The sequence below is a fragment of the Eschscholzia californica genome, unplaced genomic scaffold, assembly GCF_041429995.1.
Source record: "Eschscholzia californica isolate CP2 unplaced genomic scaffold, dmEscCali1.0.p SCAF_2, whole genome shotgun sequence".
Lineage (NCBI taxonomy): Eukaryota > Viridiplantae > Streptophyta > Magnoliopsida > Ranunculales > Papaveraceae > Eschscholzia > Eschscholzia californica.
In genome coordinates this window covers 18,676,136-18,688,477 of record NW_028238309.1, presented here as the reverse complement: position 1 = coordinate 18,688,477, position 12,342 = coordinate 18,676,136, and the positions used below count along the sequence as shown (strand labels likewise).

The 12,342-nt window shown below is 34.1% G+C and overlaps 1 protein-coding gene across 1 annotated transcript; it reads right to left on the bottom strand.

Moving 5' to 3' along the window:
- Window positions 1-5,029: 5,029 nt before the first annotated feature.
- On the bottom strand, window positions 5,030-11,259 carry LOC147556672 (profilin-like). Its single transcript, XM_086663131.1, has 4 exons — window positions 11,052-11,259; window positions 7,093-7,272; window positions 6,336-6,458; window positions 5,030-5,406 (listed from the first exon to the last, which is right to left on the bottom strand). Exons 1-4 carry the CDS (start codon window positions 11,178-11,180, stop codon window positions 5,272-5,274), a joined length of 567 nt encoding a protein of 188 aa, XP_086519257.1. The 5' UTR covers window positions 11,181-11,259; the 3' UTR covers window positions 5,030-5,271.
- Between the last annotated feature and the right edge of the window lie 1,083 nt (window positions 11,260-12,342).

The window sequence follows — 12,342 nt, the reverse complement described above, 5'->3', positions numbered from 1 at the left end:
TTTATTTTTAGTATACGGACACCCATAGAAACCTGTTATATAGGAAGACGAATTAAGAGAGTCTTTAATTTCCGCATGAATAATGTTAGCGTTGGACTGGAGAATCTGGATGTTAATGTGGTGCTTCCAAAAAAGAGCCAGACTTCCAGCTTTGTTCGCCGGTTCTACTTAGTGACTAGCGTAAGGTTTTCTAATGGGAATATGCTTATCTATATTATGAGATCTGTTCTTCGTTTCAGACAGAAAAATAATATCAGGCTGTTTAATCTTCACTAAATTGAGAAGATATTTCCTAGAGATGTAGGTGGATGTGCCTCTGATGTTCCAACTAAGACAGGATAAACAATTGTTAGTCATGGTTGACACAACCATAACCTAGCAATCGACTAAGGCTCTATAAGACGGAAAGAAGTCAAGGAAGAAGCATGTTCCACCCTCGACCACCACTAGGGAATGGGAGTCCAAAGAAAGCCACCAAAGTTCTCGAAGAAACTAAGCTAAATAGAAAAAAACTAACTATGAACATTAAGATAATATTTTTTTTTTTTTGTTGAACATGAACATTAAGATAATAGATATGCTATATAGTTTTAGTCTTATATTTTATTTATTTTATTATATTATTGACTTTTTTGATTTTTTTTATTTTTTTTTTTATTATTATTTTTTTTATTTTAATTAATTGTTGAAGAATATTCTTGATTATTTATTGTTATTATATTATTATGTCAAACTGACTATATATATATATATATTTTTTTTCTTTTATCTCACTAAAATATAATCTAAGAGCTATAAAAACCTTTCCTCTAAAAGACAGAGAACCACCGACCAAGATAGCTACTAAGACCGAAGACTATATATACTAATTGTTAATAACATATTACCTGAAATAATAGAAAAAGAAGAAGACTATCTATTAATATACAGAAGATCAATAGAACTACTAATATAAATTAAACCTCAAAAGTTCTGATCTATAAATACACTAACAATAATCTATACCTAGGACTATAAAAACAGGAATGGGATAGCCAACTGAAAGCTAAAACTATAACTATTAGCTAACAAAACAAAAAACAAAGCATCAATCTGAGACCTATCTTCCTAGAAACTACAGTAACACTAAACAAGAAATTAGGCAGGAATTAACAAGGAAACAAACACTACTAGTATTAAAAAACAAACAAGATATAAGTTGTGATGCATCAAAATTAATTCTCTATCTGACTAAGGATTGCCTAGATTATAGCCAAGAAACATGCATAGCATTGATAAGGATATGGAAGATATTTGTATTAGAGAACTAGATGAAGGGATAGATTCGTGCAAATATTTTAGGTTTCTGGATCAAGCTAACCTCTAGAAATACCAACCAGAAAACCAACACTAACAATACAGATCGTCAAATTAGATTGGCCGGCCATTAGATACTAATATTATAGGAAGATCAAATATACTAAGGTTAATATATGAAAAATAGAGTGAGAGACTTCCCTGAGTAGTGAGATCTGCAGTATTGCTAAAACTTCCTTTACCTGCCTCCTTTCTTATCGATTGATGGCTAAATATCGAGTTCTGAGATTGAGGGAATTAGGGTTATTATTATTTAACTTTCCCCTAATTTATATGATGAGTCTATTTTTCACAAAGAAAAACCTAGATCCAGTCCACGGTAGTAATTTCTGATGACTGCGAATGTTAGCAAAGCAGCTAACAAAGAAGAAAGATCATCAAAACGAATGGATTCCCAGTCCCTCTCGATGATATCCTAATAAACAGTGAAACCCTAGATGTGGTTTGTATATGCTTTGGTTGGTTAGAATGAAGGGAAAAGTTTCAAGTAGGTATTGGTTTCAATGGTGGTCTTTCTACTGTAAACTCCAAATCATACTCAACCATGATGCAAATTGGTTGATTTGAAGTATTTGGGAGTGATGTTGTAGCTTGATTTAGAAATTAGGCGTAATGTTCTACTTTTGTGTCAAATCCTCTAAACAATAACAAGAAGATTGTCAGAACTACCTCATGGTCGCCTCCGAAACCGCCCTATATAAAGATTAATGTGGATGCCTCCTTTTTGACTGATCAGGAATTCGTAGGTATTGGTTGCATTATGCAAGATGACAAAGCAGAATTCATAGCGGCAATGGCCTGCATCGTTCGTGGACAAAATGCGGAAGAAGGGGAGTGCTGGGCGATCATTAAAGCCCTTCAATGGGCCAGGAAAAAGAACATTTCGTATCTTCACATAGAGAGCGACAATAGCAATATGGTTCAGCACCTCAACAACGAGACCTCAGATATTTCCTGGCAAGCAAACAAATTGATTGACACGATACATCAGCTCGAAGCAAACTTCTGCAAAGTTATCTATACCCACATTCTCAGAGAAGGCAACCATAAAGCGGACCAAATAGCCAAATGGAGTAGATTGCATGCGGGATCCTGGGTGTGGCTGTCGATATCCGATCTTCCAGAGTCTTTGTACCTTTGTTGCTCTTAGGTTCTCTTGTTAGACTGCCTTTATTTCAACAAAAAAAAAAAAAAAACATTTCAAATACCCACCAACATTTCTGTTATTCATTTAAAATATTTGAAATATCTATATCTATGTAATTCTCTTATTGCATTTTAAATGCCCCACTCCCATAAACTCTCTGATGTCCGTTTGGACACTATATCACGTACGTTTGTGATAAGTGGGTATAGTGGTTGGAGATATTGGTGGAATGACGATGTACACCAATTTATGTGTTTGTTTGGGTTTTTGAGTTTAAGGTCCAAAAATAGGGGGGGTAATTAGTCATATATCCACTCCTAAATCAATAAATAAAATAAAACCAAAATAAACCGAAAATGTAAAATAAGTCCAAAAATTCACTATTTGGTGGGCCCCATGCATCAATCCTTTAATTTTCTCTCAATTTTGCCCTTTCATAAATATTTTTTAACCATTGGTAAACCAAAGGTTTATAATGGTTGAGTTAATACAATTATTCTTTCTATAAATTTTATGAAAGAATATTTATGGTGGATATTTAACGTTAATCTTTATTTCCAAAACTTATATTTTTCTAAAGTAACCTACCAAATCAATGGATATTTACCTAAAACTAGTTTCTCTCTCCCAAACACGAGTTTCTCTTTCTGTAACTATATGTTCTTTGAATTTAAGAAAATATATATTTCCAAAACTGATATTTGTCTAAATTAACCTACCAATTCAATGAATATTTACCTAAAACGAGATGCTCTCTCCCAAAAATGATTTTCTCTCTCTGTAACTCTATGTTCTTTGAACTTCAAGAAAGTATGAATTTGTGATTTGTTTTTTATCTCTACCTCGATCCAATTAAACATCTACAAATTCTTTCGTGAGGTTAAAAAGGAAAGTATTTTGCTAGGTTCTTACTGATTCCACTAGCATATTTTACATTCTACTAGCATCTGATGAATGAATTGTACAAAGTAGTTTAAAAAGCAAATACTATTTAGCTAGCATCTTATTGATTCTAATAGCAATTTTTACATTCTATTAGCATCGGTTGAATAAATTTGAATACAGTAGTTTAAAAAGCAAGAATATTTTGCTAGCATCTTATGAATTTGTTACAATAGGTTAACAAATACTTTTTAGTAATTTTATGAAAGAATATTTATGGTGGATATTTAATGTTAATCTTTATTTCCAAAACTTATATTTTTCTAAGGTAACCTACCAAATCAATGGATATTTACCTAAAACTAGTTCTCTCTCTCCCAAACACGAGTTTCTCTTTCTGTAACTATATATTCTTTGAATTCAAGAAAATATATTATTTCCAAAACTGATATTTGTCTAAATTAACCTACCAATTCAACCAATATTTACCTAAAACGAGATGCTCTCTCCCAGAAACGATTTTCTCTTTTTGTTATCTATGTTCTTTGGACTTCAAGAAAGTATGAATTCGTGATTTGCTTTTTATCTCTACCTCGATCCAATTAAACATCTACAAATTCTTTTGTGAGCTTAATAAGCAAACTATTTTGCTAGCATCTTACTGATTCTACTAGCATATTTTACATTCTTCTAGCATCTGATGAATGAATTTGATAAAGTAGTTTAAAAAGCAAATACTATTTAACTAGCATCTTATTGATTCTAATAGCAACTTTTACATTCTATTAGCATCGGTTGAATAAATTTGAATACAGTAGTTTAAAAAGCAAGAATATTTTGCTAGCATCTTATGAACTTATTACAATAGGTTAACAAATACTTTTTAGTAATTAAAATATATTATGTGAAATTGTTTTTGTTACATTTTCAGTATTTTACTAGCATTTTCTTGATTCTGTTACCATCTGATATGAATTTGTTACAATAGGTTGATTCTAATAAAATTTTATGTTGGTAGAATCTTATCGAGTCTAACAACATTTTTAACATTTTATTTTAACGTTTGTTTTTTCTTACTCTTCACTACTGTAGATGATGAATGAAACCATCAATCGATTCTCTCTCTCCCACTCGATGCTTTCGCCTTTTTCACTCGGTTTAATTTGGGCGTCGATGATGAATGAAATCAAAACCTAGTTCATATATTAGAAAGTGACGATGCTCTCTCTCTCTCTCTTCGGTTTGCTTTTGCCCAATTCTAATAGAAATATAAAAGAAAGTATTCTGCTAAACGGTAAAGGCAACTATTTTTTCGGAAGGAAAGTTTGTTTTTGAGGAAATCATTTAATGAATCTCTAAATATTATGGTATATATTATTTTAGGTTATTTTTTTAACTTAGGATAGGTTAGGCAGTAAAAGAGAATGAGAGGATAGACATGTAATTTACTTTGAGTGGATTTATTTTCTATTTCAGATTATCTTTGGTCTCTAGACTCATTGATCATGCGATTTTGGACTTAAAACACATCCCCCGTTTTAAATGTTCAACAGTGTATGTGTTATTCATTTGGGACATTTGAAATGTCCTTCAATCTCTCAGTTATTCGTTTGAGACGTTTCAAATATCCCTTATTGTCTATATTATTTATTTGGAACAACAAAAAAATCAACATATTTTGTTTCCACCAAGGCCGTGGCTGACAGTTTAGGGGCCAAGTGCCAAATTTATATAAACAAATTCAAAAACAAGGACGAAGAGGATCATCATCAACAACACCAAATCTAAGAACATTTCCACTTTCACCAAAATATTTATAATTGTTCCCCGCACAAGAAGCTGCAAAAGTAGCCAAAAAAAGAGTAATATGGCCCAAATACGATTCACTACATACCCTGTTCGAGAAGATAGTCACCAATCCTTTCTACAACCATGTTGCATTGACCAGGAGTAACCGGCTCATCATACAAACCAAATATCAACGCCTGACTAGTCTTCTTGATGGTAACACCACCAGAGCCCTGTAAAAGGAAAAGCTAAACGGAGTCACTAACAAGATTTAAACTTAGGTCTAGTATTGGTAGACTCAGGGGCAGTGCTGGTTTATGTAGGTCACTCTAAAAGGAAATGGAGTCAATAAGAAAAAAAAAATACTTCTGTCCAAGATTGAAATATTCAAGGGGAATTCTCGCTTACATATGATATGCTACTCTACATGGAAACACAGAGGATAAGAAAAACCTAACTGAGATTGGTGGATCAGGGGCAGAACCAAGATTTCATAATTGGTTTGCATAGGCTACTCTTATAGAAAATGGAGTCAGTAAGCAAAACGAAAACTTAGGTCTAATATACGTAGATTCAAGGGTTGAACCAGGAATTATTATTAGAGGGATGCTTGTTTACAGAGGCTCAGATAGTCAGATACAAGATGTCTTTATGGCATTTGGTGTCCTATCCCGGAAGTGGCAAATACACACTCTCTTTCTTTCCTTTGAGAAAGTCCCTGGACTTTTTAAGTATGGTCGCTGATTTGGGGAAATAAGAAAATTATCTTGGGTGGAAAGACTTTTTAAAAAAAACTGGTCAACTTTAGTTGACCAGTATATTTACTAATTGTTATAGGGCATAAAATTTTGTTCACCATTTCTTCTCCATACCGGCAAGGGTCGCCTGTAAACTGCCATTGCTGGCGACCTTAATTTTTTTTTTCAAATATTTCTCTCCCATCTGTCTTTTTCTGATCACCAAATCCAGTAAATGATCATAAATATTCATGTCATTGATCGAGTAGTAGTGTAGAATTACGGGTTTAGACTGTATATGCATGTGTTATAAACTACGGAACAAACGAGATAGTAGAAGAAGCGACGTACTACAATTACAACTTATCATTGTTCTTCAATATAACAAGAAAAGCATAACGAGATAGATAATTGAGATGACTTACTTGAATAGTTATTCCATGATTGCAGTTCTTTAATGGCAGTACAATAGGAATATAACCGTCGGAACTTGCGTAGTCCACTAGGTTAATGATTGTCTCTCCTAGAATCCCAGACCAGGATAATCCCTACAAGGTAAGAAGTTATAAGAAACTTTGTCAGTTAATCGAAAGTTGACTATAACAATCAAACTAGTAAGACAATAAAGATAGAACTAGTGATTCTTAACAAATGCGTAATACCAATGAAATGACAATCTTGAGAAGACACTCTTGAGGAGACAATAAAGATAGACTGTGAGAGAGATAGAGATATAAACTATGTGTGTGAGAGAGAAAGAGAGGAAGAGAGACAGTGAGAAAGGGAGATATGTACAGTGAGATGGGGAGAGACAGTGAGAGAGAAAGCAAGAGAGAGAGATGGTGATGGTGGGCGGAGATGATGGCCGAAATTGAAGAAGAAGAAGAAACGTTTCATTTCCCTTTAAAATTTATTTCTCCGGAATATCTTCCAAATTTCACATCTTCCTTTTAGAATTTTTCACCCCGGATAATATTTTTATTTCCCCGAATCAACGGCCTTTAAGTATATGGGGAGTTTTCCCTATACTCTTGGTCAACAGTATTTTCTTTCAAATAGGAGAACAAGATCTTGGTTCAGGTTAAATATTGACGAGAATAATCTGGATTTGTCGAATAGATGAACTTTACTCAATACAAAGATAACTGTTTAGTTGAAAGAAGTCGAAAATGAAGTTATCACCTTCTTCCCTCGAATGACAGCACCTGGTTCACCTTGACTCACCTTCTTCCCTCGAATGACAACGCCCGGTTCACCTTGAATCACCTTGTACTTTGTTCCACCAAGGTACAAGCCGGCTGGGGAAAGGGATCCGGGTTCATCAAAGTCACGCATAATGCCAGTTATTTCTTCAGGCTTAAGCTACAAACAATTGACAATTATAAAGGGATTAACAACTATGAATCCACAAATATACATAGGTGGGTGATTTGGGAAAATCACCATCAACTCGGACGACACCTCCACACAAATCCCGGCGACAACTCCTCCGTCTTCGGCGAGACTTATTTGTTCGTTGTTCTTGATTAAGTTATTCAGAATGAATCTCTATGCTTATCACTTAATCACTTATTTGTGGTTCTTGATGAAAAAATTAAAACTTTTGGTTAGGTAGTATTTGGTTGATGACTTAGAGTGTGGTTTCATTGCAAAAGTAGGGCTTGAATGTTTCTTTTACTAATTTCTATGATGTTTCTAAGATATATATATATATATAGAGGGAAAGAGAGAATAGGGAGAAGTAAAAATATCGCCGGCCAGCGACTTTAAGGATGTGTTTGGGGGAAGGGTTTTAGTTTTTCTTGGGGTTTCCACCTTGTTCCCTAGAAAGTTTTCTTTCTTCTCCAAGTCACCCACCATATACAATATATTTCTGTTTTCCTAATAATCCAACCACAAGCAAGGGCTAGTTTCTATAACAAAAAGAGTTATTTAGATACATTGAGCTACCAAGTGGAATCAATCTCAGTTCAACAAAAAAAAAAGTGGAATCAATCTCATTTCAAAAAAAAAAAGGTGGAATCAATCTCATAAATTACAAAAACCAACCGATCAGTTAAAATTAGCCACAACTGAATAATAATATAAGAAAAAGGAATGGCTCCATTTGGTTTCACTTAAAAAAAAATAATTAAAAGCCAGCTTTTAGCATATTTTAAGCGCTTACTCAAAACTTTGCGCGTTTGGTTCAAATAAAATTGTAGTTTATTTTAAGCTAGAAAAACTCATTTCTTTTATATATGCGTTTTAAAAGCTAGCTATGAAAATAAAATAAAATATTTTTTCTATTTTGTCACCATCAATAAACATCCACCACCATCACAACCACTTCACTACCTCCATCACAACCAGCCCACCACCTCTGCCACCACTATCACCAACACTTCACCACTTCCATACCACCTCCGACGCAACTCTATCACCACCGCTTTCGTCACAACTCCACCACCACCGTAACTATTCTACAACCATCAAATTTTTCACAACCACTCCGCCACCTTCGCCACCACTCTACCACCATCACTGAGGCTTCACCATTTCCTCCCGCAACTCCACAGCTTTGACGCGACTTCACCTTCGGCCCAACTCCATCATCACCACTCCTCCAGTTTCGCCCCAACTCCACCACCACCACAACCATTCTATAACCGCTTCACCACCATCGCCACAAATCGACCACTCAACCACCACACTATACCACCTCCACCAACACGATTTCACTACCATTGTTGCAACTTTACTCACTAACCACCAACACCCACTCCATTCTACCACCACCATCATTACCACAACTTCGCCACCATTGAGCACCATCACAACCGCCACAACACGTCTACCACTATTGAGCACCATCACCATTACATCAGTTTTAAATTTCTCAAATTTTGATCTTTATGCGTTTATTGAAAAATCTTAAAATTATTTTATTTTATTTTCTAATATTTATATATTTTTAATTAATATAGTGATATAAGCATATTGTTTAATAATTACAATATGAAGATTACATTTTTTACCAAATGTCACATCCTAGTTTTTTAAGATATAAAAATACTTTTTATGTAGCGTACCAAACGACTCAGACATATTTTAAAAAGCGCTTTTTTTATGAGTTTATAGAAAAACTCATAATATAAGCTATTTGTGTACCCAAATAAGGTCAGACTAATTAAAAACAATAACTTATTGATTGATCCAGGTCAATAAAACTAAAGAACAAGAACATAGAAATGGTAAACACCCCAGATTACTATTCAATCTAATTAAATCATCAAGAGTAAAAATTATAAAAGTTTAGCTAAATCAAAGCATTTTGGTTGATCATTCAATCATCATCTTCCGTTTGGTTGGGATGTAGGAAAATTTGAGAATGCCTTTAAAAAAAATGGTACAGGTTGGGTTTCATGGGGGCTGTAGTCTTGTAGCTTCATTTCTCCCCATTATGAATTGAGAGAAATCGATTGAGAGAGAAGAATTTACCGTTAGTGTCTGAAAACACAGTCTTCATCTTACCTGAGAATCACAAGAATCGGAGAAGACTAATTGCAGAACAAGAAATTGAAGGAAACAATTACCGAAATCAAATCCAAAATTTGATATTGTTTATACATCTTATTCCCTAATATTCGGAATCTATTTTTTAGAACATAACCTCAATGTTCCTTCAAAGTTCCAAAACTCCACAACTTGATAGATCAGTTTTTTGGGGTTTCGAAATGGTCACATTTTATCTGATATAATTTCAGATTTGAGGCTTTAGGTTTGAATTAAAGGCTTAGGGTTTTAAATTTAGAAATTTTAGAGCCAACAACCCTTCGCTGGAGTGGTAAGAGGTATAATCTTCCACCTAGAGGTCAAGGGTTTGAGACACACGCTGAACAATTCAAAAAAAAAAAAAATTTTTTTTAGAAATTTTAGGGTATCAGTTAAAAGCATATCCCATTTCATAGATCAATTTTTGAAGTAAAAAAACTACTGGTTCTTGCCAGGATTTCAAACATAAGATGATTAAGAAGCAAAAATAATTTCAAGAATTAAACAACTCAAAGGGTTTGACTATTTAATTGATTGAAGTTTGAAATCCACCATTCAATGTGCAAAGCTACTGACTCCCAATTTCTAAGTAGGTTTGTTCAACAAAAAAAAATTTCTATGTTGGTTCGGTGGTGATGAAGAAAGTTTAGAGAGAGAAAGTCTGAGCGAGAGACAACGAAGGAGATAAGTCAGTCTTGGAAGAGAGAACCATTTAGGGATGTCAACGGGGCGGGTTTGGGACGGTTCATCCCCTTCCCAACTCCGTCCCGTTAGTAAACGGATTTTACCATAACCGTCCCAATAATTAATCGGGGTGGATATTCAATTACCATAACCGTCCCAATTAAAAATTGTTAAACCATTACCGCCCCGTTTAATATAAAACGAGTCGGGTTGGGTCGGGTTCAAAATATTTTGCTTCACAAAAGTTATTTTAGTTTGAAGTAACATAACAATTGTTAACAAAATTTTGTAAGACTTTGAGGTTATCAATCATAAACACTACACCTACTTAAATAATATAAAACATAAAATAATTAAATTGATAATATAAGATTAAACTTTTAGAAACATAATTTTAAATAAAACATATATTTAATATATAACATACAAATCGATTCGGGACGGAGTTTACTATCTAATACCAAACCCGCCCCGAACCCGATTAGTTTTTTTAACTTCATACCAAACCCGAACCGTTTAATTAACGGGGCGGTAAAATCCGTCCCATTAGGGGCGGGTTTGGGAAAAAACTCGCCGATTCGGACTAAATTGCCACCCCTAGAACCATTACACCAGAGGAGATGGAGCGTCTTTTTTAGGGAAGGCTTGGGAAATGGGTTTTCCCATGTTTTTAGAGATAAATTTTGTGAGGCTATTTTCCCACTTTCTTTTACAGTAAGAAATCACTTTTCACACTTCATTGGTCCTATCAAACAGTGGATTTCCTCACCTTATTTTCTCCCTGTTTCGAACGGACCCTTAGATCCTACTAAAATATACAAAACCCATTTAAGATATTAAATACTCAAGCAAAATCAATCAATCCCAATTACCCAAAACCAAATACGTATATATTTATTTCAGATCTAAAATAGAGAATATACCTGAGGGAAAGATGGACTCTGAGCCCAAACAGTACCATCATGGCCAAGAATTGCAGCAGAAGTGAGATGTTGTCCAAGGCCTTCAATGTCACACATAAGGTGATCATCGACGTAAGATTGCCAAGACATCTTTAACTCTTCTTCTTCTTCTTCTTCTTTTTCTAGTTTTTTAGATTTGGTTTATAAATGAAATTTCGATTGTTGCGTTGAAATCATGAACTTGTGTGTGGTGTTTAGTGTGTGGTGTGTGTGGACAGAACAAATAAATAAATAGAACTATTTCTTTTATGGCCCAATTGTTACTCCAATGCATCTCAAATTTGAACAACATTTTCAACAAGTCTAGACGACTCGTCACTTGGACCGTTTTGTCCAGATGGACAAAACGCCAAACACTATTCCACCGGGTCATCTACAATATTGACGTGAGGAGAGGGAAAAATTAAGTTTCTTTCTCCTCCACTCTGCAAATTTCCAGCCCCACTTTTTAAGGCTTTCCATTCATCCCCTACAACGTTTAAGATTGTAAGGCTCAAATATTTTTAATTCTCCTCTTTAATCTTTAGATAACTTTGAACAACTTTTTGAGTCAATATTGTTATTCCAATTTGTCTCAAATTTGACCTTTCAATCATTGGTAAATATTATTTTTGTTTATTCAAACTATTTTAATTATTTTTTTGAGGTTGGACTCCTAGAGCCATTACATTACAATGGCATTGATACATCATAACATTTTCAATAGTTTGTAAATATTATCTTGGTTTGTTCAAACTACTTTAATTTTGTGTTTTTTTTTTTTGAAGTTGGACTGCAAGAGCCATTACATTTCAATGACATTGATACATCATAAACATAATATGCAATACATTATAAATTTGGATAAGCACTATACCGTTAATTAAACATTTTGAGCCTTAAAGGCCATAGAAAGACCGTTAGGGCCATCCTAGGAAGCTTGAAAGCCACCTATTCCTACCTTTACTTATTTGTTTCCTAAATTGGATGAGATAAATCTTGACGTCGAAGATTATAATTTTGGACTTCACGGGTAAAAAGACAAAATATGGAAGGAGAAAATGGAAGATGTTTGAAGATCAGAATTTTAGTTTTATGCTTGTAGATGTTCAACTTAATATTTAAGTAGTTTGAACAAACAAATAATATTTATAAACTATGAATGACAATCCCGACCCTCGGATATGAGATTGGGTTTTTGAGGAGAGAGAAGGTCTCGAATGACGTCAGCAAGGCGATCGAGCTCCCCTCTCCTTTCCCCCAAATCGAAACC

What these genes read in the sequence shown, in the direction of transcription:
- LOC147556672 (XM_086663131.1), bottom strand. Translation starts at nt 11,180, where the DNA reads ATGTCTTGGCAATCTTACGTCGATGATCACCTTATGTGTGACATTGAA. An exon ending in AGAGTCCATCTTTCCCTCAG is followed by an intron (nt 7,273 to 11,051) that starts GTATATTCTCTA and finishes AATTGTTTGTAG; the next exon opens with CTTAAGCCTGAAGAAATAAC. An exon ending in ATCATGGAATAACTATTCAA is followed by an intron (nt 5,407 to 6,335) that starts GTAAGTCATCTC and finishes TTCCTTTTACAG; the next exon opens with GGCTCTGGTGGTGTTACCAT.